Here is a 12304-nt window from a genome sequence, read left to right on the forward strand (position 1 = left end):
AGCATCAGCAGCATCCCCACTCTCGGGCAGGATGAGCCTCTAGCATCAGCAGCATCCCCACTCTCAGGCAGGATGAGCCTCTAGCATCAGCAGCATCCCCACTCTGGGGCAGGATGGGCCTCTAGCGTCAGCAGGATCCCCACTCTCGGGCAGGGTGGGCCTCTAGCATCAGGCTTTTGTTTTTACCTTGTTCTCTTCTGCACTGCTTGACGTTTTACCATGACCATGTGTCCATTTTACTAAACTTAGAAGATGGTAAAAATGAGACTAACCAAAGCTTTACATCTTCACTTTAATAATTAAGTTCTCGTGTGACCAAAGGAGTTGTAGGCATACAGTATGATGTAATATTCTAGATCCAAGGTAGACCTTGGTAGGGTGCTGCTTACCTAGTCCAGGGGACCCTAGGTTTGATCCCCATCACCCTCTCCTCCAAAGTTCTATGGTCAGCATCTATTGCCTGTTTAATTTGTTATAAAAACATACATTCAGGGTCCTTCCTGGGTCTAGTGAGAAGTGGTGTTGTTTCTTCTCAGCTTTAGTCCCCTCTTTCTCCTCCCTTTAATTTCAGCTGTCTTGTAAAAATGTAGGTTAGTGTTTTACAAAGAGACATCTTGGGGCTGGAGAGGTGGCTCAGCACTTAAGAGCATGTGTTGCTCTGGCAAAGAACCCAGGCCTGGTTCCAAGCAGCCACATAACCATTGATAACTCCAGTTCCAGAGGTTCCAATGTCCTCTTCTGACCTCTGCAGACACTCAACACACGATGCACATACATATATACAGTCAAAAAGATTCATTGAGCGATTTCTGTTGTTTCCGAGACCAGATTCTCCTTCCCTGCACTCATAATGAACAGATTGAAGAGCGGGAAAGATGGTTCTATGTGTGAAGTGTTTGTCACGCAGACATGAGATCAGGAGTTCAAATACCCTAGAAATGTGGTGCGGGTGACCTGCCTGTAACCCCAGCACAGGGGTTGTGAGATGGGGTCCCTAAAACAAAGTGGCCAGACTAGCTGAATTGGTGAATTCTGGAATCAAGTGAGAATCATGTGTCAGTGAAGAGCAGGCCAGGAAGCTTTGGCCTCCCCATGCACATACATATAAGCATGTATACACACATGTACAGACAGGGAAAAAGGATGATTTAACATAGACCAAGCTTACAGTACAGAGAAGACATTTGCTTAGTTCTTGCTGTCTCCCCAACGGTTGAACCAGAGAAGTGAGGTTTTAGATGGCACGGATAATGAGGGCCTCTCTGAAAGCGGTTCTGAGGGCTAGAGGAGCTAAGCAGAAACTTCATGGAGAAGACGGAGCTAGGTCTTGAGGTGCAGACAGGAGTTTACGGGGAAGTGGGGTAAGATGGCATCCTAGGGAGAAGGGTCACGCTTGCTGATCCAGTAAACCCAGGATTCTATTGGCAGGTTCAGGTTCTGAAGCTGCTTTTGAATTTGTCTGAGAATCCAGCCATGACAGAAGGACTACTGAGTGTCCAAGTAAGTAAATTACCTACCTGGTTCATAAATGCACACACACAGAGATTACCTACCTGGTTCATTAGTGCACACACACAGAGATTGCCTACCTGGTTCATTAGTGCACACACACAGAGATTGCCTACCTGGTTCATAAATGCACACACACAGAGACTACCTACCTGGTTCATTAGTGCACACACACAGAGACTACCTACCTGGTTCATAAATGCACACATACAGAGATTTTGACAAATACATCTGCAAAGGTTTGCCCAAAAACGTTCACAGGAATTATTTCTAAAGATGAGTGTTAAGCATATTTGTTTTTAAAACTTTGGCACCAGCAAACTTCCCATCTCTGCCTAATTTGCAGTATTTTTCTGTCACTGCATTTTAAATTTTGGCTTGTTTTGTGCACATGTACCTCAGCATTTGCTGAAACAACTGTATTGAATCCCCTGTGTGTGCTCTGTCCTGAGCATTCAGCCAGCACCAGCAAGTTCATAGTGTTCCCATGGAACTTAGGAGAAGCCGCCATGTAACAAATTAGCAAGATTGTTGAAAACATGTAACAAATCATTGAAACAGTCCCTGGGCTCTGAAGAAAGCCAAGCCGCTCCCTGCGTGGGCCGCCTGCAGAAATGGAGCCATCTGCTCCTTCCTTTTACCAGAACTGTGTGTAAGCGCTAATACTGATTAAACTAATGAGCTCTTACAAAAACTGGCTAGATCCTAAAATGGTTGGTTTCCCAAATGGCTACTACACTCTGGGGTTCCAAAGAAATCTTAGTTTTTCCCCTAACAAAATTTGTAACATAGAATAAAAATGAAACATGTAAGTTAGGGATTGAGGTTGCTCCCCTGGAGTCACTTTCAGTGTTAACTAATGGATGCTGTTTTAAAATGGGACAGTGACACTGTTTCCTCTTTCAGGTGGACTCTTCATTCCTTTCCCTTTATGATGGCCAAGTAGCAAATGAGATTCTTCTTCGGGCTCTTACACTGTTTCAGAATATAAACAATTGCGTCAAAGTGGAAGGCCGGTTAGCTAGTCAGCTTCCCTTTGCTAAAGGATCATTGTTTTTTCTGTTATACGGAGAAGAATGTGCCCAGAAAATGAAAGCTTTAGCCTGTCATCATGATGTGGATGTGAAAGAGAAGGCTTTAGCAATAAAGCCGAAATTCTGATTGGTTGCTCCTATTTTTATCAAAGCATCAAACAGTAATGCCGTCTTAAGTCAGCACACAGGACCGTTTACCTGCCCTTAAAAGGGTTCTTTCAGCTGATGGAGTTAAACAATGGACGCAAGTGTGCGCAGCTCTAATCCAACGCGGTGTTCAAACTTTTCGGTTTTGGAGTGGTTCAGATTTGGGGTTTGGGGATTGAGAAGAGTCTGGAACCTTCAGAGGATGTGAGTCACTTATGGGGCAAACGTCTAGCTGTGATCGTGGATGGACTGGCCATGCTCCTCAGGACTCTTTTGAAGGATTCTAGTGCTATTGAATGGATATGAGGGGTGTACTGAAGACGCTTACTGGGGTATTTAATGGTTTCCTGACATGAACTGAGTGGCCTTTCTCTGTACAATCCTAACTCCTGGGAGTGGTTTGCAGTTGCTCAGGAGACAGCGTTAGGTGCTGAGTTGAAGAGGATTACTGCCACAGCAAGCCTCAAACCAGTGACTATTGCAAGCTCGAGCCCACCACCAACCCTGCCAGACTGCTTGCAAGTCTGAGTCCATCATGCTACTCTGTCTGCAGCATTTCTGATCCGTAGGACTGTACTTCCATTTACAGTACTTACATGTGCATGTACTTACATGGAAAAGGTTTTCTTACTGCTTACCCCCTTGTGTAAGATACTGGGGAGCGAGCACTCCAAGCTTCCACCCACAGGCAGGCAGCCCTTTAAAGAAAGTGTCCTAGCCGGGCGTGGTGGCTCATGCCTTTAATCCCAGCACACGGGAGGCAGAGGCAGGCGGATTTCTGAGTTCGAGGCCAGCCTGGTCTACAAAGTGAATTCCAGGACAGCCAAGGTTACACAGAGAAACCCTGTCTCGAAAAACCAAAAAAAAAAAAAAAAAAGAGTGTCCTGAGAAGTCTGGATGGATGCATGGAGAAATACACCCATGAGATGATTGCTTTTAAAGCATGCTGGGAAGAAATATATTTGGGTCCTGTGTCTTTTTTTTTTTTTTCTCTCTCTCGCTTAGTAATGATAGATACATTTATACGTGGATAGAACATTTCAAGAATGATACATAAAACTGGGCATGGGACTGGGACCTGGGTATATGGATTTCTTTGTGTACCTGTTTCTACTGTTTGGATTTGTACTGAGCATAAATTATATAATTTTTTAATAAAAAGGAAAAATGCAAGGTGTACATAATTTCTTCCTCCCACTGATATTAGTTTACTAAATTTCATCACATTTTACTTGACTAACAATACATACATTTTTAAAATTTTTTTCCAATTTGTTTTATTTATGTGAGTGTTTTGCCTTTACGCATGTATGTATGGGCAGCGGGTCAAAAGAAGGTGTGGCAACTGGAGTAGGGGGTGGTTGTGAGCCACCATGTGGGTGCTGGGAACTGAACCCAATACCAGTGCCTCTGAGCACCTAGCCAGTTCACTAAGCCCCTGTAAACATTTTCAGCTATGTTTTCAAGTACTTTTACAATATTTACTTTATTTCGAAGATAGACAGTTTTTACAATGTATGTAAGACTAAAAAGAGTAGATTTTTTTCAAAATTTATTTTCACTTTATACATACATCCTTTGAAATGTAGATTAGAAAAATAAAGTGAAAACCATTCAATAGGGTGGTTGTGGTCGAGAAATTTGGTGTATTTCACGAGTGGAACTTGCATGTAAACAGAAACAAAGGAAAACCATGCGGATGCCTAAAAAAAAAAAAAAAGGAAAGAAAGAAAAAAAACAGGAGGCAGGCCCAGTTCATCCCAGGGCCAGACCACAAATCACGTGGAAAGCCTGGAACATGTGGGCACAAAAGCTATGCCAAGGCCGTCCGTGCAGAAATACTGTGTCAGCTGCTTAAGATGAGTTTCAGTATGGCTTACAGTAACACAGTGGCTGCAGTGGTACCTGGTGGAGCGGTGTGCCCCAAGGCTGGCACCCACAGCCCTAAGGTCCAGATCGATGTCCGCTTGCAGTGGTGAGCCGACGCTCGCCCGATTTTCCTCAAGCTGACTTCAAATGGAATCTTATGCGTTAGTGCTTCTGAGCCATGTTCACTATACATGCAGTGTTACAGCACACATTTATATAAAAATACTACATTCTGATGGTCGCTCATATTGGCTATTGCCCTCTAAAGTCACAAGGTAAGTGGGTGAGGTGGTCAGCCCCCAGTTCGGCATATGGGCAGGAACAATGTGTCATGGGAAGCATCGCTCTTCAACTGTCTACTGTGCCTGTCTACATCAGAGTGATGCCATAAATTTTCTCCCTTAGATTTCTAAAGTGCTTTAAAAAATATTATTCTCTGCCTCGGGAGGTAGATTAGCATTGTCCTCTTATACATGGTGATACTGGGTCTGAACATAAGTTACTTGTTTGGGGGAATCAAGTCCATGATGGGATGGACGAAATCCCAATGAGAGGCCAAGGTGACATGCATCACCCATGCAAATGCATCAGATTATTGAGTACTCCTTATATAATATTTAATATATATAGAAAACTCGCTATGTTTTGTCCCGTTGGTCTAGAAAGCAGAAGCAGAATGTACCTTCACTAAGACCCCGGTAGCTCACTTCCTTAAGGTACACACCAAACCTGTGAATGCAGAGGCGTACGGGGCAAACCCTGGTCAGCAGATGCCCACAGTGTTAAAAAATAATAACTACTGGTATTTCACAATGGCTTACTAACAGGTATAATTGTGCTTATAGGTCATTTAATATAAAAATATATACCACATCCAAGTCATGTAAAACACACTTGTACATCTGTCTACCTGACATATTGGGGCTGGGAGCAGGAGAGAGTACAGAGGAAGCAGAAAGTGAGAGCAGCCTCGAGCGCGACGTCCTCCCCCTCAGGCTCTGCATCCTCTCCTGTCACAGGAGAGTTAGAGCTGGGCTTGGACAAGGTCTGCCCTAAGTCCCAAACCCACTCTCTCCCCTTCTCTGCCCATCAGCCTTGAACCTGGGAAATGCAGCTGTGTCGATGCCCTCTCAGAAATGTAAGTGCTCAATGCTCATGGCTGCACACAGATGCAAAGACTTGATGCCAAAGAGCTTCTTTTCACCATAGTTAAAATGAAATTTTTATGTGATGTATATTTGACCACAATAAAAAAAAAAACATTTTAAAAAACAGTAAATTTAGCCCAAACAACTATGTTCTTATGGTTAACAAAATAAAATCACTTAACATTTGGCATGTAAGCTAATGTTTTCTTTTTCTCACTTGTAGCTCTAGCTGGCCTTGAACTTGTCACCTGTCTGCCTTATTCTTTGGAGTGCTAGATTGCAGGTGTGCATCACCACAACCAGCAGTTAATCACCATGTGGAGGTCAAGTTTATCATTACATAAATATAAGAAAGTGTGTGTGTGTAATATAGATAGGTAAGCATGACTCTTTGTAGAAAGCCCTGAATAGAAAAAGAAATGGAAGTTCAATGTCAGTTTTTCATAACCTCAGAAATTTTACTACCACTAAAATATATTTGATAAAAAATAATATTTTGCAATGTTTGTACCACTGGTATGATTTTTTTAAAGTGTATATTGGACAGTTTCTTAAATAACCCTCCCCTAGACTCCCACAATTTATGTAAGTGAGTCTTATCAATTGGCAAGTTATAATAAAAAACAAAACACACACTTGCAGAAATTGTTTCCATGTGAAAAGTGTCATAATATTTGTGGATTTCTTAGTCTTGTTGTCACTGAAAGTTCCTAGTTTCATGTTTCTTCAAAAGCTCTATCATCGGTATTCAAGTATCGGGACTCTCCATGCTTCAGTATGAAGAAATCCTCACAAGAAAGTCCGTATCTCTCTAGAGCTTCATTCAGTTTCACTGGTGGCTCTAGGTAATGCTGGAAGCGATGGCAAGAAAAGGGACAGTTAGAACCCAGACACTTGATGGCTATTCCAAACAAGCACTCACACTGAAAATAAATTCAAAACACCAAAAGTTACCCACATAAAACAATCCCCTTTCCTTTAAATGAACCATTAGCAAGTCAGACAAACATGTCTTCTTACCCAACTGAAGCCATGAATTACTAAGTCGCTAAAACTGTGGGTGCTGGAGAGAAGTAAGTCCGTCCAAAGTCTGTGTGTGCGCATGGGCCGCCTTGCATCAGTGACGTTAGATTACACGAAAGTTGATCATCTCAGGGTACCATTTCAGTGTAACTGGGATCAATACCAAGAGATGATACTAGAGGACTGGATGTTAACATTTAAGCATGTGGGACTCTGCACATCTGTGTTTGTGTGGACAAGCAAATATTTTTGGATGGAGAAGGGTGGTACCCACAAAGCCCCTGATGAACAAACCATGCCAGAGGATGAAGGTGACACCGAGAACAGACTGCAGTCCAGTCCCCTGACTCCCTACATTTCCTCAGTGATCTTAGCACCATAAAAAAAAAAAAATTTAAAAAGGCACAAAGCATGCTCCAGAATGTTTTCTGCACACTTGAATACTTTCTTAAAAAGTTCAAAGTGTCTTGGCAAAATGCCCTGGCAGGCAGATACTAGATTTCGAACCCGGAGCCCTGAGTTAGATCCTCAGACCCATATGGTATAGGAATAAAATTGACCCTATCTGACCTCTACGTCCATCCTGTTATGCACAAGCTCCGTACAAACACACAATGTAAATTATTTTCAAAGTGCAGACCACTTGAATGTAGAATAAAATTGTTTTTACAAAGAGATTTAAAGTATGAAGGTAAACAACTTCATTAGTTTTTAAAATACAGTATTTGGAAGGGGTGAGAGAGATGGCTCAGTGGTTAAAGCACTGGTTGCTCTTCTACAGGACCCAGGCTCCATTCCTAGCACCCCGAGGTGGCTTACAACTGTTTATAACTCCAGTCCCGTCAATCAGATGCCCTCTTCTGGCCCTCATGGGCACCAGGCACACATGTGGTACACAAACATACATGCAGGCAAAACACTCATGCACATAAAAACATTTTTAAAAACACAGAAAACTAGAGAATCATTGTGATGTGGTAAATAGAACAACTTAAGAGAAATATATAGCTACACTGCGAGAGGTATAAGCACACGAATAATATTTTCACTAAATATTAGAATTTCATACATGTGTACAATCTATTTCAATAACATCCACTCCTTATCCTCTCCCTCACCTCCTCCCAGACCCGCCCCATTCCAACTTCATCCCCCTTTTTAAAAGTTATGTCCCTTCTGACCTAAATCTGTTGTATAATAGCTTTTTTTTTTTTTAATGGTTTCAAAGTTTCCTTTTTCCTACCTAATTAGAAAGACTGTAGCATTTAGAAGGTAAAAAACAAGTCAGTGTTTCTGAGCTAATCACCAGTGGGGAGTCTGTCTCTTTCCTTCTGTAAAGACTGTCTTCTAGTATGCCAGCTAGTGAACCAGACAACAGTCTTACCCTTCTAATGCAGAGACCAACACAAAGGGAAATAGGGGGAAGAAAGTGCTGGAAATGAGGTCTGTCTTAAAGACAATAATCTCAAGGGCCCTTCCAAGAAAAGCCCCTCTAAGCATACACCCAATAGCTTGGGCTGCTTGGGGCACTGTAGGCAAGCAGGTTTTCACCCCAAACATGAGGCTCCAGGTCACGCTGTGCTGTGATTTGATTCAAATTGTAAAGGTCTTCTATAGAGATGAGGAGAGTGCACCGGGCAATGTGTGGGATGAAGGCTGAGCTGTCTGTGAGGGTGAAGAGGGAGGCGGTTCTGGCTAGAGGAGGAGACAGCTCATATGTAAATATGGCTGGGGACAGAGCTGATCTAGAAAGGTGAAGAATCCAGACAGTAGGAAGATTAAGGGACAGGAAAGGGGAAAGAGTTCCTTCACCAATCCCCAGTTCACGTTCCCCACTGACTTTAGACACGACTAATAAATCCACAGTAAAGACTGCCTGTGCAGCAATTACACCCTTTCCTGAGCAGCATCCCAGACAGGAATAAAGCAGCTAATGAACAGGTAAGCTAGAAGCAGTTAAGCCAGCAGTTAAGGCCAGAAGTATGCTTTAAGCTTTTATAACTTTCTAATACTTCATCTACTGAGCCGTCTGTCCAGCCCCAAGCTTATCTTTCTGAATGCCTGCACTTGAAATCTGCCCTCGGTGTTTACTGCTTCTTAATATTGAGTCACCCTGATTCTGATCTAACCTGCAATTCTTCTCTGTGACTTACAATCCCAGCTACACAGGAGTCAAGGTCTCTAGAAGCAACTCCTCAGACTGCCCAGCCAGGAGTGCTGGGCTGCGTCTCCTCATTGCAGGACGGGGCCAGGCCTACTGCCTGTAACACTCAATCCTTTCAAGGAGAGATGAGATAATCAACAGTATATAAAAGCCAGGAAACTTTTCTTGGGGCTTAACATGTAATGTGGGTATTTTCCTCTCTGTTTATTTCCCGCCTGCAGCTATGTTTAGAGGGTCACTGACAGCATTCAACCAACTACTAAATAATTTGGTGTTGCAGCCTATTTGATCACACTGTGAACCCCAAGATTGTGTTCTTTACTGAAAAACCCTGTTTCTAGTTGTGGTGTGGCTCAGTCTTAGCACACACCTTTCATCCCTCTGGCTGGAATACAGACACACCCTTACTACACACCTTTAGTCCCAAACAATGAAGGTATCATTAGTTTGTAGAAGGAAGCACCCTTGTTTAAAAGTGATGTCCAATTGAGTGGCAGACAAAGTGATGAATCAGAGAAAGATTTGACCGAATAGGATATGCCCAGCTCTCAGAAGAGGGAGGAAGGGAGGGAGGGAGGGAGGGAGGGAGGGAGGGAGGGAAGGAGGGAGGGAGGAAAAAAGAAGAGACAGTTTTAAAAGAGGACAATCATACAGAGACAGGTTATGGAAAGGACAAGCTAGATACAGAGGAAGACAAAATGAGCCAGCGAATGAGGAGCCAGAAGATTAGAAAAGATTGATTGCTAGGGTTAGTTTGGAACCAAGCAGAGCAATTCAGGAGAGAAGAGGAAGCCAGATCGAATCAGTCAGATTGGAGAGGAATTTTGAGCTAAGACAGCTGAGTTGACCAGCCAGCTAGAGATCAAAAAGAACCACATAAGGGTGAGCCTATTCAGCAGCTAAGTCTCAGAGGCTGAAGACATTCTAGGATAAGACTGCACGGAGGCTGGAAGCTTCCAACCCTGGGCATAGGTTAGAAGGTGGAGGCAGTAACCTCGGAGACAGCAACTACATCAAGCAAACAAAAGATGATTTTACAATTCAGGCTTTTACTGAGCTTTATTTATACTGTACTCTTCGAGACAATTCAGCACGATGTTTGAAGGCTTAATAGTGAAATGATTCTTGACATCTTCTCCTTGTCTCTCCATCTCAGCAAAGAGCCCTCGTGACTGCCCATCACTTAGGCTGAGTCTTCAGGCTTTCCTTTACAAAGGCTTAATAAATACTACTATTCCATCTAGGTCACTGACAGGATACCCATGGGATGTCCACACACACAACCACACAGAGATGGCAGAAGAAACTGCCATCAAATGGCAGTATACACATGCGACAGCTTGCCTCTTGCCAAATGCACACATGACCCTTGGGTGGGGAAGCCTTCCTCCTGGCTCTGTAGGTTTTCATTTATTGCTCCATTCCACCTCCAGCAGCACAGCCAATGGCCTGCTGCATTACACAGGGTTATTTCATCATGAAATAGGCACTTTAACTAGGGGTTAGGGAAATGAGCAGGGAGCGTATTAGGTAATTCTAGAACAAACCATATCTTAGGAAGGATCAGGCCAGAAGCAAGAAGAGCAAGAGGGCTAAAAGCAGCAAGAAAACATTGGGTCTCTGCAGAGAGGTGCTAGGAGATAGAAGGAGCCACAGTGCGCCAAGAACTTGACTTCTAACCCCTTCTAAACCTGGCCTGGTCTCAGATCAAGGAATAAAGAGACATTTCTCTAGACTTACCTGATCCCAGAATCCAGGTTGGCAGCAGAGCTCTGGGGATGGATCCCCTAAGGAAGAGTCAGTTCTTCTGATGTAGTTTAGGAATAAGCCACGTTTACCCCAATGTCAGAGATGACAAGCACTGAATCAAGTTAACTGGATAGGTAAGATGCTTCTATTCCAGCTCCTCTCTCTGGCTGCCTCCACCACCCACTCTCCTGCTGAACAAGTCCTGATTTCTCCAGTGTGCGCTGCCCCCTTACGCTCTGCCCTTTCCTCCTCTGGAAAGATACCTTCATTCTTGCCACATTAAAATTTGCTTCTTCCATGAAGCAATTCCAGATCCCTCCCTGTGTCTGAGACCAATTTATCTGTCCTGCATTATAGCGTTTCTGCCTTCCAGTAAACAAGCCATGTTCATGGGTTCTAGCTTCTGCTAGAGCACGAGTCATCTAGAGAGTGGGCCATGACGGTTCATGTTCAACATCACACAAAGATAACTGGAGAATCAGCCTAAGCAACGGCACACCATGCAGGTTTTATTTATACTGTGTTCAAGTATTATTTTACTAAATTTACACTTCGCCCCTCCAGTTTATGCGGTGATTGTTATAATTGTATGGAGTTTGATACCACAGTGTTGTCTCTCAAAGGCAGGACACAGCAATACCTAAATCCCACCAACAGCCAAACACACAATCAAAGCTAGCTTGTTTGTTTGTTTGTTTGTTTGTTTGAATAGAGCTTACCTCATTAGCTAAGGCAAAAGTCCCCCAGTGAATTGCCACAGATCTCTTTGTCTGAAGGTCAATGTGAATCCTTACAGCATCTTCTGGGTCTGCGTGCTGGTACTTCATAAACCACCTGATGAGAACAGCCAAATCCAAATGATTATTTCATCTAAGCAACATTTCATAGTCTGCGTATCTGGAGAGGGTTGTGCAGTTAAGAGCACATACTGTGTCTGCAGAAGACTGAGTTTGGTTCCCACATCAGGCACCTCACAAGTGCCTATAACCTCAGCTCCAGGAGATCCAATGCTTGTCTGACCTCCTTGTACACTTGCACACAGACACACATACAGACACACACACAGACACACACTCAGACATACACACACATACACTCAGTTAAAAATAAAATAAGCCGGGCAGTAGTGGTGCATGCCTTTAGTCCCAGTACTTGAGAGGCAGAGGCAGGTGGATTTCTGAGTTAGAGGTCAGCCTGGTCTATAGAGTGAGTTCCAGGACAGCTAGGGCTACACAGAGAAATCCTGTCTTGAAAAACCAAAAAAATAAAATAAAATAAAACTTAAATCAAAAAGATTCTTCACAGGACTATGAACGTTTGAAAACATAAACAGCTTTTTGTGTTCTCAGTTTTCACATTTTTTATTATCTGAGGATTTTATCCATGTATACAATGGTTGTTTGTACAGCCTCCACTATTCCTTGGGTTGACTCTATGTCAGTGCGCCTAAGACATAATCACCAGCAGATACAGCAACAAGTAGGAGGTAGCTACCACTAACCACTTCTCAGCCACTAAATTCACACCACACTCATCAAGAAAACCTACAATAAAAAGCTACTCCGTGCCGGGCAGTGGTGGCGCATGCCTTTAATCCCAGCACTTGGGAGGCAGAGGCAGGCGGATTTCTGAGTTCGAGGCCAGCCTGGTCTACAAAGTGA

General features: G+C 43.3%; 2 protein-coding genes across 5 annotated transcripts in view; one reads left to right on the forward strand and one right to left on the reverse strand.

Annotated features, from left to right (window-relative positions):
- Positions 1-3472, forward strand: part of Armc10 (armadillo repeat containing 10) — a 16654-nt gene extending 13182 nt beyond the window's left edge. Inside the window, exons 5-6 of the mRNA XM_021190942.2 lie at positions 1429-1500; positions 2416-3472. Of these exons, the coding sequence (XP_021046601.1) occupies positions 1429-1500; positions 2416-2670 (327 nt within the window). The 3' untranslated portion in view covers positions 2671-3472. The remainder of the gene's footprint in view (positions 1-1428; positions 1501-2415) is intronic.
- A 768-nt stretch (positions 3473-4240) lies between these two features.
- Napepld (N-acyl phosphatidylethanolamine phospholipase D) overlaps positions 4241-12304 on the reverse strand; it is a 37738-nt gene continuing 29674 nt past the window's right edge. For all 4 annotated transcript variants that reach the window (XM_029535708.1, XM_021191397.2, XM_029535707.1 and 1 more), the window contains exons 4-5: positions 11363-11477; positions 4241-6558 (exon numbers count right to left, since the gene is read on the reverse strand). In XM_029535708.1, the coding sequence (XP_029391568.1) occupies positions 6424-6558; positions 11363-11477 (250 nt within the window). In that variant the 3' untranslated portion in view covers positions 4241-6423. The remainder of the gene's footprint in view (positions 6559-11362; positions 11478-12304) is intronic.

The sequence above is a fragment of the Mus pahari genome, chromosome 2 (genome assembly GCF_900095145.1).
Source record: "Mus pahari chromosome 2, PAHARI_EIJ_v1.1, whole genome shotgun sequence".
NCBI lineage: Eukaryota > Metazoa > Chordata > Mammalia > Rodentia > Muridae > Mus > Mus pahari.